Source organism: Rhincodon typus, chromosome 2 (assembly GCF_021869965.1).
Source record: "Rhincodon typus isolate 14 chromosome 2, sRhiTyp1.1, whole genome shotgun sequence".
Taxonomy (NCBI): domain Eukaryota; kingdom Metazoa; phylum Chordata; class Chondrichthyes; order Orectolobiformes; family Rhincodontidae; genus Rhincodon; species Rhincodon typus.
The window spans coordinates 111,677,799-111,694,742 of NC_063333.1; the positions used below are offsets into that span (position 1 = coordinate 111,677,799).

Sequence of the window (16,944 nt, forward strand, 5' to 3'; positions counted from 1 at the left end):
CCCTTCCCCTCCCCCTTTTCTGATGAAGGGTCTAGGCCCGAAACGTCGGCCTCTCTGCTCCTATGATGCTGCTTGGCCTGCTGTGTTCATCCAGCCCTGCACCTTGTTGTCTCGGATTCTCCAGCATCTGCTGTTCCTACTATCTCTGGGTAGATAGATTGTCAGGAATGTCAGTAAGCAAGCAGTGGCAGACATTTAAGGAGGTCACTGATGACTCTCAGCAAAAATGCATCTCAACAGAAGAAAAGATTGTCAGAGAGGGATAAATCAACTGCAGCTAACCAAGGAAGTTAAGGAGAGTATTATGTTGAAAGGAAACGCCTTAAGGAAAGTAAAGTCAATGATAGCCCTGAAGACTGGGATAAATTCAGGATCCAGCAAAGGAGAATTAAAAAGATAATAAAGTCAGAAAAAATAAACTACAAGGCCAAACTAGCTAGGAATATAAGAACTTACAATAGAGCTTTTTCAAATAAAGAAAAAGGACATGAGAGGTCAAAGCAAACATAGGCCCCTTAGAAAATGAATCTGGGGAGACAGTTTTGGGGAACAAGGAAATGACAGAGGAGCTACACAGATGTTTTGGATCAGTCTTTACAACGAAAGATTCTTTGAACGTTTCATTGACATTAAAGAATACAGAAAGGAATTAAGTACCATCACCATCACTAAAGAAGTAGTTTTAGACAACTTAATGGGGCTAAAGGCAGATAAATCCCCTGGCCCTGATGATTTGCATCCTGTGATCTTAAAAGACGTATCTACAGAGATAGTGGGTTTTAATTTTTCAAAAATTGTTGGATTACAGAGAAATACCGGAGGATTTGAAAACTGATAATGTGAAATCACTGTTCAAAAAGGGAGGAAGGTAAAATGTAGGTAACCATACGCCACTTTAACCTGACAGCTATTATCGCAAAAGTATTGAAATCAATTATTAAGGAAGAAATAGCAGAACTTTTGGAAAATCATAATCTAAGGTCAGCATGGGTTCATGAAAGGGACTTGAACCCAAGTCTTTAAATTATAAATCTGCAGTGTGGTATTCAATTGTTTAAAAAGTCATAGAATCATAGAATCCATACAGAGCAGATAGACGCCATTGAGCACATCGAGTCTGCACTGACCCTCCAAACAGCATCTCACCTAGACCCATCCCATTCTGTAATCCCACATTTACCATGGATAATCCACCTAGCCTGCATATCCCTGGACACTATGGGGCACTTTAGCATAGCCAATCAACCAAACCTGCACATCGTTGGATTGTGGGAGGATACCTGAGCAACCACAGGAAGCCCATGCAGATGCGGGAAGAACGTGTAAACCTCACACAGACAGTCACACAAGGCTGGAATGGAATCTGGGTCCTTGGCACTATATGGCGCAATGCTAACCACTGTGCCACCATGATTTTATTTGGCTGTCTGTCTCCACGTTGTAACAGTAGACTGAATCCAGAGGAACATTGAAGCTGACTTAGTTACATGAGTCACAGAGAGATCCATGGGTGCAGATACATAGTTCTTTGAAAGTTTCATCACAGGTAGACATGGTGGGTAAGAAGGCATTTAGCGCGCTTGCCTTCGTTGCTCAGAACATTGAGTATAGGAGTTGGGACGTCATGTTCAGGTTGCACAGGAGGTTGGTGATGTGCAGTTCTGGTCACCCTGTTATAGGAATGATATTATTAATTTAGAGGGGGTTCAGAAAAGTTTTACCAGGATTTTGCTGGGACTGGAGGACTTGATTTATAAGGATAGACTGGGATGTCTTTTCACTGGAGTGTGGGAGGTTGAGGGATGACCTTACAGAGGTTTATAAAATCATGAAGGTCATAGATAAAGCAAACAGCAAAGGCTTTTTTTTTCCTCCCTAGGGTGGGTGAGTTCAAAACTAGGGCATATTTTTAAGGTAAGAGGAGAAAGATTTAAAAGGGACTTGAAGGGCAACATTTTCACAGAGGGTGGTTTGTGTATGGAATGAACTGTCAGAGGAAGTGGTAGATGCAGGTAAAGTTACAACATTTAAAAGATATTTGGATAGGTACATGAATAGGACAGGTTTAGAGAGATATGGGCCAAATGCACCCAAGTGGGACTAGTTTAGTTTAAGAAACTGGTCGGCATGGATGGGTTGGACCACAGGGACTGTTTCCCTGCTGTATGACTCTATGACTTGTGAGGTGTGATGGCGCTTTTTCACAATTTTGCTTTTGGTTTTGGCTCTGGCTCAGTCAAGGTGAAGAAGAAGGACTCCTTGGCTCAATATGTACACCTGTGAGACACACAAGAGATCATGTCAGCTAGCCTTGGGCAAAGTGGAGTGCAATGCAGTGCCCTTGTGAATACATTGCTGTCTCTAATCATCCACATTGGGTGTAAACTTCCTTACAGGCAGTTCCCATTACTCAATCCTTCATGGTGTCACGACTTGAAGGCAGGGGTTGCTTACGCTAGTTTGGGCCCTCTCTCATGCATTATGTTCCTATTTCTCCTGCAAGTGAGTGAGATAAGACACTGTTGTCTTCAACGATAATGGCAGCTGTTCCAATTCATCAGAAGATGCATGAATCAGTGGTTAGACTTCTTCAGCAACACCTATGGTTATGAGCCACAACAAGTTATTAAATCTTCCTATGCAGAATCTAACTTCTTCTGACCACACATCTTCTGTTGATAATGAGGAGGATGGTCTCAGGCTACAGTTTGATGTTGATCAGCTGGTAAATTGGACAGAGCAATGGCAGATGGAATTTAATCCTGATAAGTGTGAGGTTGCATTTTGAAAGGTCTAATAAGGGAAGGTTTTACATAATGAATAATAGGTTCCTTGGGGGTATCGAGGAACAAAGGAATCTTGGTATACAAGTCCATAGATCCCTGAAGATGTTGTCATAGGTAGTAGGAATGATGAAGACAGCATATGGGAATTGTGTCTTCATGAGTCAGGATGTAGAATATAGGACCAGAGAAGTCATGTTGAATCTTTGTAGAGCATTGGTTAAGCCACAGATGGAATATTGTGTGCAGTTCTGGTCACCACACTTCTGGAAGGGCAAAACTCCACTGGAGATGTTGCAGATGAGATTCACCAGGATGCTGCCTGGGATGGAAAGTCTCATTTATGAGAAGGGATTGGATTAGCTAGATTTGTTTTCCCTGGAGCAGAGAAGAATGTGAGGGGATCTGATTGAGGTATACAAAATTATGAGAGGCATAGATATGGTAAATCTTGAGAATCTTTTCCCTGTGGCAGCAATGTCTAAGACAAGAGAGCACAAGTTTTTGGTGCTTTCGAGGGAACCTGAGGAAGAGCCTTTTTCAGCCAGAGGATGGTAGACATAATTAACACATTGCCTGAGAGGGTGGTAGAGGCAGATACTCTTGCAACATTTAAGAAGCATGTGGATGAATAATTAAAATGCCAGGGGATGGTAGGCTATGGATCAAGTGCAGGTAAATGGGATTAGTATAATTTGATATTTGTTGGTTGGCATAGAAATAGTGGCTGAGGGACCTCTTTCTATGCTCTATGACACTATGACTGTGGCAGCAATCTAATTTCATGCCTACTTCATTTGTATAGATAACACTTTCCAGGAAGAGGACTTCCCTTTTCTCCTTAACAGTGTCTAACAAAACTTACGCAGTCACATTTGAAAATCAAGGGCTACCCTGTCCTGGGTTCCAATGCTCTGACTCTGCTGAGGCATTGTGGAAATTTTGTGATTGTTCCGCAGTAACAACGATGATGATTGAGATGGGTTTGAGACCTGGAAACAGTCCTACCAGAAGTTCTATTTTCTGCTCCATTACAAAAATCCAACCCAGTGTGTGCTCCTACCTGTTTGCGAAAGGTACAAACCACGAACTAAATAGGTAAAATCAGAAGAAACTTCTTTACCAAGAGAATGGTGAGAATCGTGAGAATGTGGAACGCCATATGAAAGGGAATGATTGAGGTAAACAAGAAAGGTGCATTTAAGGAAGGCTAGACAAGCAAAAATGTAAGAAGGGATTTTTGAGGCATTTTGATATAGTGAGATGAGGAAGGAAGGCAAGATGGAGGATAAGTGCTGGATGCTTGCTTGTTTGCCTGTTTCTGTGTTCTATATCCTTTGTCATTTTAAATTATTATTTTGAGTAGTTCTAGTATGCTCCAGACAGAGACAGAGTGTCAATGGCCAAGAATGGGAAGGCCTCTGAGAATGGAAATGAATAAGTGTAAAGAAAGTTTGGAGACAGAACATAAAAAGTCAAGAGAATAGCAAACATAATAAAAAGAATAAGATAATAAAATATTATTACTTATTAATAAATAATAAAAAAATTATTTTATTGGGCCGTGGTTGGTAGACAAAATGTAACGCAAAGAAAATTCAAGTTACATGGATTAGGGTAGCTGTATTACTTAGCTTATTTCTCTTTGCTTGAGCCCAGACTAGCTGAGAGTTACTATGGGCCTAGACTTAAGCCTGCAGTGGGACTTCATTAACTTTCTGAAATGCCTATATGTCCTGAGGGATGGTTTAAAAATATTTGATAACATTTTATCTTTAAGCCACTCGCAGACCTTACAGAATGCCATTTTGATTTTTGCTAGTATTCGAATAAATCACTCCTTATGAAGGAAGTTGCCCACTTCTATTGTAATAACTCCATCCCCACAATTTGAGTCAGTTCTATAACTCTGGTTGCAAGTTGATAAGAGTTCCATTCAACATTATTTTTGTTGACCAATATTGCATTTCCTTAAATTTTGAGATTGATTGTTGGTATTGATTCTTTCCATTGCCAAGTCGAGTTGATTCCTGAATTATGTGAAATGAGTTTTAATTCCATGCCAATGAACATTGTACTGATTATTTTGGATCTTGAGTCCATTGACATATTGACTACAGGCTACCAGGCATATGTAGACATTATTCTCTTTCATTCCTCCAAGAAAAGATATATAATTTTAGTGTCCAATGGTATGCATTGAAAATAGTAAATAGCTGATATAAAGGTAGAGATGGAACCCGGAGAGAGAGAGAATGACGGGCAGACAAAGTTTGTATTCTAGGGAGGAAAAAATATCTGATGATGGGGACCATAAGTAGGAGAAAATGTATTGGCTATGTTGAAAATAGCCCATGTCATGACATGCCCAGGATGTGCAGGTAGGTAAAGGACATGTAAGAAGGTGTTCACATTCTAAAACTGTTCAACTCAATATTGAGTCCTGAAGGCTGCAAGGTCCCCAAGCAGAAAATAAGCTGCTGTTGTTCCAGCTTGCGCTGAGCCTCACTCTGGAGCACTGCAACAGGCCTGAGGTAGAAATGTTGGCTAAGCAACATGGTGATGAGTTGAAGTGGCAGGCAATTGGAAGCTCAGGATCATTTTTTCAGGCAGAAGGTAGGTGTTCCACAAAGTAGTGACCTTGTCTGCTTTTCATCTCCCAGTGTAGAGGAGACCACATTGTGACCAGTGAGTACAACAGACTAGCTTGAGTGAAGTGCAGATAAAACACTGATTCATCTGGAAGGTATATCTGGAGCCTTGGGTAGTGAGGAGGGTGGAAGTAAATGGGCAGGTGTTGCATCTTCTGCAGCTGCATGTGAAGATGCCATGGAGGTGGGGAGAGGTGTTGGCATACTATTATCGGTCTCTTTGCCTGCCTAAAATCATTCTCTCTCTCTAGGCTCCATCTCCATCTGTCTACACTCTCTCCAACTCCATCCCCTGACCACCATCACCACCACCTTCAGTATACATACCACCTTTTCCTTGCCACTTTCAGTTCCAATGAAGAGTCACTGGACTCAAAACTTTACCTCTGCTTTCTCTCCAGATGCTACTAGATCTGTTGAGTTTCTGCAGCAATTTCTGTTTCGTTTCAAATTTCCAGCATCTGCAGTTCTTTGTTTTAGGATATAAAGGTAGTTTGTTTTCATCTTGCAAATAAGTATGAAAGATAACATTTTTTTTATTTCTTAAACAAAAAATTAAATGCAGAATCCAACATCAGGAACTAACAATAACGCCACAGGTTTTAAAAGTGGCAGACGGCGCTGGGGTCAAACTGGACTGAACACTAAGGACAGTTGGGATGATTTTCAAAATTCTGACTTTGAACTGCCATACTCAAAAGAACCTAGTGTGATAGCAATAAAAGAAAAATCCAACAATGATTCTCTTCAAAGATATGTCAGTTATTATATTGTCTTTATTTTGAGATTGGCAATATTTCTGAAAAGTTCTAAAATAAGGACATTTCGTGCAACTTTTTTTAAGGCAATGATGGATGCAGATGTATAGAAATAGCAATAACGCTGCATGTCATGCTGTCAAAAATTTAAGGAGTGCATCATTCTGAAGAAGGGACAAATTTTGGATCTGAAGACAAGCATCTACATATTCACTAGAACAATACTAAAGTTACAACGCAGAACAAGGCCACTTAAGTCCATGTTTTTATCAGCTGAGAGACAAAAAAAAGCCACCCATTCTGGTGGGGCTTTCTGCCTCCACCTCCTAACTAGGCAATGAATTACAGAAACCCACCACCTTCTGTGTGAAACAAACTTTTCTTACGACCCCTCTAATAGTTCTACCAATCACTTTAAACCTATGCCCTCTGATAATTTACCTTGCTGCTAGGGCATCCGGTCTTTCCAGTCTATTGTACCTAGGCCCCTCATAATTTTGCAAACGTCAATTGAGTCACTTGCCAGCATTGTCCCGTCTAAGGAAAACTCCCTTCCTGTAATGCAGTGACCAGAACTGGGCTTAATCACATTTATATAATTTCAGCATTACCTCCCTACTTTTCTAATGAAAATCTAATTCACATCCAATAGAAGAAAGCATTCCATGTGCTTTCTTTACTATCTTGTCTATCTATTCTGCTTCCTTCAAGGACTGGCTGATCTTCGTATCATCTGCAAATTTCCAAATCATATTTCCACTTTTGAGTCCAAATTATGAATATATACAACAAACAGCAAAACATTCAACATCAAGTCTTCTGGAATACCACTAAATTAAATGAACATTTAAATTATATAATTCAGGTTATAATCTGAAGCTTGGATACTATTGAATTGATTAGCATTTGAGCGCTAATGTTCCCAATATGAATTTTGTTTTATTTTGCTCACAAAGTTCTTTATAGGAATTAATAGGAATATCTACTCATGCAGACTGACATAATGAGAATGTTAAGTATTCTATAATTAATTATGCATAGTTAAAACAGATTGGTTCTTTCGTTATTTGACTCACCAATATAGTGAAAAATCAGATGTCCTCATCTTTGTACAAGGATGCACTGCAGTAGCTTCAGCATATGTCAAGCTCTGACAACTGTAGTTTCAGCTGTTCCAACTGACAATACTTTCTGCAGGGATGTAGTTATCCAGAAGAGACGAGAATTGTGAGGATTTTTCCATCTACCACAAAACGTGCACTCTAGCTATTAATGAGAAACATTGACTAATTGCCTCCTTCACTAGCTGTGACATCACTTTAGCTGTTTTGCAGACATTGCTTTAGTTGTTCATGACTTTGATTGAAACATGGTGCCCCCCTTTAAATCGTTACTCACAACAAATACTAAGTTCCCACTCACTTTCCACTTTACTGGTGAGTCTCACAAAGAGGTTAGTGATATACCTCAAGATATACCTTAGGATCACATTGGCAGGCAAAAGGATTGGGCAAAACATCAAGCAGATAAAATTTCATGCAGAGAAACCTGAAGTGATGCATTCTGGTAGGATGAGCACACACAAGCAATATAAAATAAAGGATTGTGGGTAGATAGTTTGGGTCATGTTGAGATCAAAAGGGAGGAGGTATTGGGGGCCTTGAAAAACATTAAGGTAGACAAATCCCCAGGGCCTGATGGGATATATCCCAGAATACTGAGAGAGTCAAGGAGGAAATAGCTGGGGCCTTGAGGGAAATCTTTGTACCCTCACTGGCTACAGGGAAGGTCCCAGAGGACTGGAGAATAGCCAGTGTTGTTCCTTTGTTTAAGAAGCGTGGTAAGGATAATACAGCTAATTACAGGCCAGTGAGCCTTACGTCAGTGGTAGCGAAATTATTGTAGAGGATTCTTTGAGACAGGATTTACTCCCACTTGGAAATCAGTGGGCGTATTAGTGAGAGACAATATGGTTTTGTGAAAGGGAGGTTGTGTCTCACTAGCTTGGTTGAGTTTTTTGAGGAAGTGACGAAGATGATCAATGAGGGTTGAGCAGTGGATGTTGTCTACATGGACTTCAGTAAAGCCTTTGACAAGGTCCCTCATGACAGGCTGATACAGAAGGTAAAGTCACATGGGGTCAGAGGTGAGCTTGCAAGATGGATTAAAAAACTGGCTCGGTCGTAGAAGACAGAGGGTAGCAGTGGAAGGGTGCATTTCTGAATGGAGGGCTATGACTTGTGGTATTCCTCAGGGATCAGTGTTGGGACTTTGCTGTTTGTAATACATACAAATGATTTAGAGGAAAATGTAACTGGTCTGATTAGTAAGCTTGCCAAAAACAAAAAGGTTGGTGGAATTGCGGATAGCGATGAGGACCGTCAAAGGATACAGCTAGATGTAGATTAGTTGGTGACTTGGGCAGTGAGATGGTAGATGGAGTTTAGTCTGGAAAAATGTGAGGTAATACATTTCGGAAGGTCTAATCCAGATGGAAAATATATCGTAAATGGCAGAACCCTTATGAGTGCTGGTAGGCAGAAGGATCTGGGTGTACAGGTACACAGGTCACTGAAAGTGGCAACGCAGGTGGAGAAGGTAGTCAACAAGACATATGGCATGCTTGCCTTCATCGTCTGGGGCATTGAATTTAAAAATTGGCAAGTAATCTTGCAGCTTTATAGAACCTTAGTTAGGCCGCATTTGTGTTCAATTCTGATTGCCACTCTACCAGAAGGATGTGGTGGCTTTGGAGAGGGTACAGAAAAGATTTACAAATAACACAGTGTGGAGCTCGAGGAGCACAGCAGGCCAGGCAGCATTAGAGGAGCAGGAAAGCTGACATTTTGGGTTGGGACCCTTCTTCAATTTCTGAAAAATTTACCAGGATGTTGCCTGGTGTGGAGGGCATTAGCCATGAGGAGAGGTTGGTGAAACTTGGGTTGTTCTCTCTGGAATGACGGAGGTTGAGGGGTGACCTGATAGAGTTCTACAAAATTGTGAAGGGCAGTTAGGAAAGGCAGTGGACAGTTAGAAGCTTTTTCCTAGAGTGGAAGAGTCAGTTACCAGGGGCCATAGGTTTAAGGTGCGAGCGACAAGGTTTAAAGGTGATGTACGAGGCAAGTTTTTTACACAGAGGGTGGTGGGTGCCTGGAACTTGCTGTTAGGGGAGGTAGTGGAAGCAGATACTATAGTGACATTTAAAGGATGTCTTGACAAATACATGAATAGGATGGAAACAGACGGATATGGTCCCTGCAAGGGTAGGGGGTTTTAGTTGTGACGGGCAGCATGTTGGTGCAGGCTTGGAGGGCCATAGGGCCTGTTCCTGTGCTGTAATTTTCTTTGTTCTTTGATTTAAAAAAATGTGCAGGATCAGATGGTCCTGGGGTTATATGTGCACATAATTTTGAAGGTGGAAAGATTGGTTGACAAATACAGAATTACTGTAAAAAAGATGCTAGACTTCATTCATTGAGGAACAGAGTACAAAAACAAGGAATTTACAATGAACACTAACAAAATATTAGTTCAGCTTCAACTGGAATATTGAGATCAATTCTGGGCAGCTCATTTTAGGAAGGATATAATGGCATTAGAAATGGTGCAGAAAAGATTTAAGAAAATATTCCAAGAATGAGGGACTTCAATTACATGGACAGAATGGTAACATTGTTTAATTTGGAGAATGTAAGGTTGAGATGAGATTCAATGGAAACGTTTAAAACCGTAAAGCATCTGAACAAAGTAGAAACGGAGAAACTATTCTCATTGATGGAAGTGTCAAGAACCAGACCATATGGATTTAGGATGAATAGCAAAACAACAAGAAGTGACACAAAGAGAGCTTTTTTTTACACATAGCAAATCATTGGGATCTGATGTGCATTATTTGACAGCGTAGTGGAGGGATATTCAATCAAGGTTTCCAAGAGATTTGGATACTTGTCTGTGAAGGCTATCAAGAAAAGGTATGCAAGTGAGGCTAGCTGAGGTGCTTTTGTAGAAAGCCAGCATGGATGCAAGAGGCTGAATGGTCTTGTTTCATTCTGTGACTATTCTATGCTTCTATGATTCATTGGGTATTCAATGGTTCAGGATGTCTTGAATTTGTGAATGGTGCAAGACTTTCAATTATTTTCCCCACAAAACTTCTTCTCCTTAACTGTTTGACATTTATTTACCTATGCAGTAACTTGAAGTATCTTATTATTGTGTAGATTTTGTATTATTACATGTTGTTACTGTTTGAATTGCTGAATTCCCAAAGCCGCCTTGTCTGGAATACTAAATGCTAATTTCTGCAACCCCTCTAGAGATCTGAGAAAAATTTAATCATTTCACATCCTTTATACTTAAATTCTTCCAAGGTATCAATGGTTTTGAGCTTTTGTACTCTCCTATTTTTACTCCTTCCGGGTCAGTTTTGTTTTATCATTAGTTTAGATCCTTCTGAATTTTTTTCTATTCAAGAAATTGCACATAGATGTGCGAATATGTGTCTCTCCCCTAGTACTGGTCAATTAGAACATATTGAAGAGATTCCAACCTTAAAGATGATTTCTGTGTAAAATTAATTTATAATGATATAAGTGGCTGAATAAAATCAACTTCATGCATTTATTTACCAAAATGTGGAAAATTTCAGAGAATCCCTACAGTGTGGAAACAGGCCCTTCGGCCCAACAAGTCCACACCGACCCTCAGAGGATCCCACCCAGACCCATCCCCCTAATCTACACATCCCTGAACACTACGGGCAATTTAGCATGGCCAGTCCACCTATCCTGCACATCTTTGGACTGTGGGAGGAAACCCACGCAGACACGGGGAGAACATGTAAACTCCACACAGACAGTTGCCCGAGGGTGGAATTGAACCCGGGTCCCTTGTACTGTGAGGCAGCAGTGCTAACCACTGAGCCACAGTGCTGCCCTCTCTTGTTGTAATACTTCTTCTTTTTGACTTTTTTTTTTGACCAATAAAACAAAATGGATGAGCTGTTACCCAACACAGATCATTTTGGCATTGATTTGGCAAATTAAAGCTTGTCTGAGTAGAATAATACGTATTTCTGTATATTAGTCCAATAAATAAGCCAATTATAGAAAGATACATTTATGTACTGTATTTATTATTCTGTAAAACTTTTCCTGAAAAAATGTTTTCATCCAGAGGATGGTGAGAATCTGAAACTCACTGCCTGTAAGGTGGTGGAAGCAGAAACCCTTAAAACATTGAAGAGGTTTTTAGATGTGCATTTGTAATGCCAAAGCACAAGGCTATGGACCAAGTGTAGGAAAATTAAGTTAGTTAGGTGGCTGTTTTTGACTGGCGCAGAGTCCATGGGACAAAGGGCCTTTTTTATGTGATGTAGATCTATATCACTCTAACTTGAATCATTTTCACATGCAATGTCAACTGACTAGTTGCAACATCATTTGCACTGTTGAGATTTTATGATTCTATTATTATGTTTATAGGATGGCTGAGCACAAGCAACAAAACCGTAACATCAGAGGAAACAAAACAGTTCCAAATACCACCATAATGAGACTGGATTCTGGACTTTCTACATCTTCAGCTCGGCAACACTGTTTGAGGCAGTCAAGATACCTTCCAGGTAAGTAGAGATGAAGATCACAATTTTGGTATGGTTCATTTACCACATATTGTGGTCACCAAAATATACAGGCCTGAAATGTTCCTGATTTGGTCTCTAATTTATGTAAAGTTAAGAGTATTACTCTCATTGGCCTCAACATTTCATCAGGCATCCAAACGAATCCTGATTCCAATTGGTTATTGGAAGGGAGGCAATGAGTGAGGACAAGATCAGTTTGAAATTTTGCCTTATATCATTGTTGCCACTTGACGTTACCAAAAATGTGATCACTTGATAAAGTACCAGAGGGATGTATATGTAAAACAGTACCTTAGCACGAGGAATGGGAGGCAGACGAGAAATTTGAAGAAAACCGCTTAAGTTTCATTTTTGCTATAATATCAGCCTAGAGATTTAACCATGCAGCATCTGTTTTTTCCAACCCAAGGAGCCTCAGACCATTTCAAACAGGCAGCGAGAACACTAGAATTAATTTTGAACCAGAAGTGTTTCATATGCCATATTAGTATCCATAAGTCCATTGGTATCAGGACCACCAACGAAAATTATGTAAAGAGTTGAAGAGAATATTTGAGTTAAAATCCTGAGCCCTTTGAAAAGTTCATTCACAATTTTGGCATGCCCCAATACACAATGTGTCATATAATTTATTAACCCAGCAGGATGTGGTGCTAACAGGCAGGAATAAATCCTCACACCAGCTACGTTAAAAATAAATACAAGTTTGTTGCTGATTTGTCATTTCAGGCTGCTGGTTAACTTCTGACAGTTCTTAAGGTGTGTTTTATTGTGCTTGAAATTTTACGTCCTCCAAAGGGCAAAATTTTCATTTATTGGATGTTATTAGATACTGCAGAAATAACTTGGCTGCAATGATACTTTTGGGTGTGGAAGACTGGGATGTGGAATAACAAGGAACTGCTCATGAGCAGCAGCTTTGTAAGAGAGCAGAATATGGCCACTGAACAGGAGGCAATAGCCCAAAATGGGTGTTCAGGAAACAGTCCACCTACATTAATTTTAATGAGCACCAATGGCTGACAATTATGTGGAAAGCATGGTTTGTGGCAGTCAAGGCAACTGTGAGCCTTAAATTTTCTACCCTGAGCTTCTCAAAATGACATAGAACATAGAACTGCACAGCACAGGAACGGGTCCTTCGGCCCATAATGTGCCAAACATGATGCCAAATTAAACTAATCCCTTCTGTCTGCACTTGGTCCATATTCCTTCATTCCTTGCATATTCATGTGCTTATCTAAAAATCTCTTAAATGCCCCTATTGTATCTGCCTCCCTCACCACCCCGGCAGCACGTTCCAGACTCCTACCACTCTCTGTTAAAAAAAGAACTTGTCCCTCACATCTCCTTTCAACTTTCCCCCTTCCCTGTTAAATGCATGCCCCCTAGTTTTAAATATTTCAAATCTGAGAAAAAGATTCTGACAGTCAACCCTATCTACGTATCTCATAATTTTATAGACTTCCATCAAGTCTCCCCTCAGCTTCGACTGTTCCAAAGAAAACAACCTGGGTTTTTCTAACCATTTCTGATAGCTCATTCCCTCAAATCCAGCCAATATGCTTGTAAACCTCTTCTGCACCGCCTCCAAAGCCTCCACATCCTTCTTGTAATGTGGCGATCAGAATTGAATGCAATACTCTAGATGTGACCTAACCAAAGCCTTATAAAGCTGCAACATGAGATCCTGACTCTTGTACTCAATTCCCCAAATAATAAAGGCAAGCATGTCATATTAGAGTCAAAAAACTTAAACATGCTGGAGTCCAAGGTAGACAAACAGGAGGTTGGAAGAACACAGCAAACTTGGCAGCATCTGGAGGAAAGGAGAAGTCAACATTTTGGGTATTACCCTTCCTCATATGCCTCCTTTCCCACCCTACCTACTTGCGTGGCCACTTTCAGGAAGCTACAGATTTGAACCCCAAGATCCTTCTGTACATCAATGCTGTTCAGGCTCCTCTCATTAACTGCATACTTTTCCTTAACATTTGATCTCCCAAAGTGCAGCACCTCACTCTTATATGGATTAAACTCCATCTGCCATTTGTCCACCCGTATCTGCAACTGCTGTATATCCCACTGTATTCTTTGGCAACTTTCTATGCTATCCACAACTCCATCGATCTTTGTGCTGTCTGCAAACTTAATAACTCGCCCATCTACATTTTCATCTAAGTCATTTATATATGTAAAACAAACAGCAGAGGTCCCAGTACAGATCCCTGCAGAACACCGTTACTAAAAGCCTTACTAAAATCCATGTAGACAACATCCACTGCTGTATCCTCATTGATCACCTTCGTCACCTCCTCAAAATTCAATCAAGTTAGTAAAACATGACCTGTTCCACACAAAGCCATGCTGACTGTCCCTAATTAGGCCATGCTTTTCCAAATGCATGTGAATCCTATTCTTAAGAATTCTCTCCAATAACTTCACAACCACTGATGTGATACCATTTTATAGTTTCCTGGATTATCCCTACCTCCTGTCTTGAACATATGAACAACATTAGCTACTAGCCAGTCCTCAGGGGCCTCTCCAGTGGCTAGAAAGGATACAAAGATTTTGGTCAGGGCCCCAGCAATCTCTTGCCTTTTCTAATAACCTGGGGTGGATGCCATCAGGCCCTGGGGACTTAGCCACCCAAATGCACTTCAAGTGACCCAACGCCACTTCTTTCTTGATCTCAAAATGCCTTAGCATATTAGCATGTTCTATACAAATCTCACTATCCTCCATATCCTTCTCCTGGGTGAATACTGACATAAAGTACTCATTTAGGATCTCACCCACATCCTCTGCCTCCAAACACATATTCCCTCCTTTATTCTTAAGTGGTCCTACCTTGATCCTAGTTATCCTATTGTTTTTAATGTGTGTATAGAATGCCTTGGGTATCTCTTTAACCATACATGCCAAGATAATTTCGTGGTTCCTTCTTGCTTTCCTGATTCCCTGCTTGAGTCATTTCCTGTTTTCTTTGTATTCCTCATGGGCCCTGTCCGATTATAGCTTTCCAAACTTTAATATGCTTCTTTTTTCCTCTTCACTAAATTCACGCCCTCCCTTGTTATCCAAGGGTCCCTTACCTTGCCATCCTTGTCTTCTTCCTTACTGGAACATGTTAGGACCAGTAAATCAGAAAGAAAGGACAGGCAGAGACAGGTAAATGAGCAAATTGGTACTAATTCTAATCAGCAGACTTTAAACAATTCCTACATGTCAAATGTGGACTTAAGATGATAACAGCTCCTCCTAATTAACACACCCTAGCTCATGCCTAATACTAAAGAGTAGAATCATAGAATCCCTACAGTGTGGAAAGAGGACCTTTGGCCCAACAAGCCCACACCAACCCTTGGAGCATCCCACCCAGACCCATCCCCTTATAACCCACCTAATCTACACATCCCTGTGCACAATGGACAATTTAGCATGGCCAATTCACCTAGCCTGCACATCTTTGGACTGTGGGAGGAAACTGGAGCGCTGGGAGGAAACCCACGCAGACATGGGGAGAATGTGCAAACTCCACACAGACAGTCGCCCAAGGGTGGAATTGAACCCGGGTTCCTGGTGTTATAAGGCAGCAGTGCTAATCACTGAGCCACTGTGCTGCCCCATAATACTGATAATACTCCCCCAATTTAGTACCTTGCCACAAGGTCCTGACTTATTCTTATTCATAGCTATTTTAAAACTTAAGGAGTTGTAATCACTGTTTCCAAAATGCTCTCCCCACTGAAGTGTCAGTTACCTGGCCAAGCTCTTTAACCAGTACAAGGTCCAGTATGGCCCTTCCTCTAGTTGGACTATTCACATACTGTTTCAATAAGCCCCCTTGGATTCATGTTATGAATTCTGCCCCATCTAAGCCCCTTGCTGTAAGGGAGTATCAGTCAATATTTGAGAAGCTAAAGTCACCAACTATGACAACTCTGTTTTTATTGCATCTTTCCATAATCTGCCTACATGTTTGTTCCTCAAGAGGTGGCTATTAGGGATCATTTAGTGTAATCTTATCAGAGTGATTGCACCCATCTTATTTTTGAGCTTTACCTATATTGCCTCCGTGGATGAACCCTCTGGTATGTCCTCTCTGAGTGCAATTGTAACATTCTCCCTGATTAGTAAAGCAACTCCTCCACCTCCTTTTATCTTCCTCTCTACCTCGTCTAAAACAACAAAACCCTGGAACATTGAGCAGCCAGTCTTGTCCCTCTCTCAACCTAATCTCAGTAATGCCAGAACATCATTGTCCCATGTACTGATCCAGACTCTAGGCTCATCTGCCTTACCTATAATATTCTTCGAGTTGAAATAAACACACTTCACCCCATTAGTATGATTGTGTTCATTTACCTGTCTCTGCCTGACCTTTCTTTATAATTTACTGGTCCTAACATGCACCTTCCCTCAATCCCTCCACTTGCTGACCTGCTGCTCTGGTTCCCAAACCACTGCCACTCCAATTTAAATGCTCCCATGTAGCATTAATGAACCTCCCCGTGAGGATATTGGTTCCCCTCCAGTTTAGGTGCAACCACCGTACAGGTCACCCCTGCCTCAGAAGTCCCAATGATCCAAGAACCTGAAACCCTGTCCCTGCACCAGCTCCTTAGCCACACATTCATCTATCTCTCCATTCCTTGCCTCACAAGCATGTGGCACTGGTGGTAACCCAGAAATTATCACCCTTGAGGTGCTACTTTTCAATCTCTTTCCTGACTCCCTGTACTCACTCCACAGGAGTGCACATTGGTATCAATATGCACAATAACCTCTGGCTGTTCGCCATCCCCCTTAAGAATTTTGTGCAACCGCTCAGAGACGTGCTTGACCCTGGCACCAGGGAGGCAACACACCATTGTGGAGTCTTGAACGCAGCCCCGGAAACACCTGTCTATGCCCCTAACTAGCACGTCTCCTACCATTATCACTCGCTTGGGTCTTGCCGGACCCTGTTCTTCAGCAGAGTCAGTTGTGGTGCTACAAGCGTGCTGCTGCAGTTATACTTCCCTGAGAGGCTACCCCTGCAATAATATCCAAAATGGTATACATGTCAGAGAGAGGAATAACCACAGGAGACACCTGCACTC

General features: G+C 41.1%; 2 protein-coding genes across 2 annotated transcripts in view; both read left to right on the forward strand.

The window, feature by feature from the left end:
- The window catches only part of LOC109927112 (glial cells missing transcription factor 2), a 1,179,481-nt gene that overhangs the window by 461,843 nt on the left and 700,694 nt on the right, over positions 1-16,944 (forward strand). The gene's annotated exons all lie outside the window — the stretch shown is intronic.
- LOC125486561 (serine/threonine-protein kinase MAK-like) overlaps positions 1-16,944 on the forward strand; it is a 221,916-nt gene that overhangs the window by 156,300 nt on the left and 48,672 nt on the right. Inside the window, 2 exon segments of the mRNA XM_048614462.1 lie at positions 6,000-6,185; positions 11,674-11,815. Coding sequence (XP_048470419.1) covers positions 6,000-6,185; positions 11,674-11,815 — 328 coding nt within the window.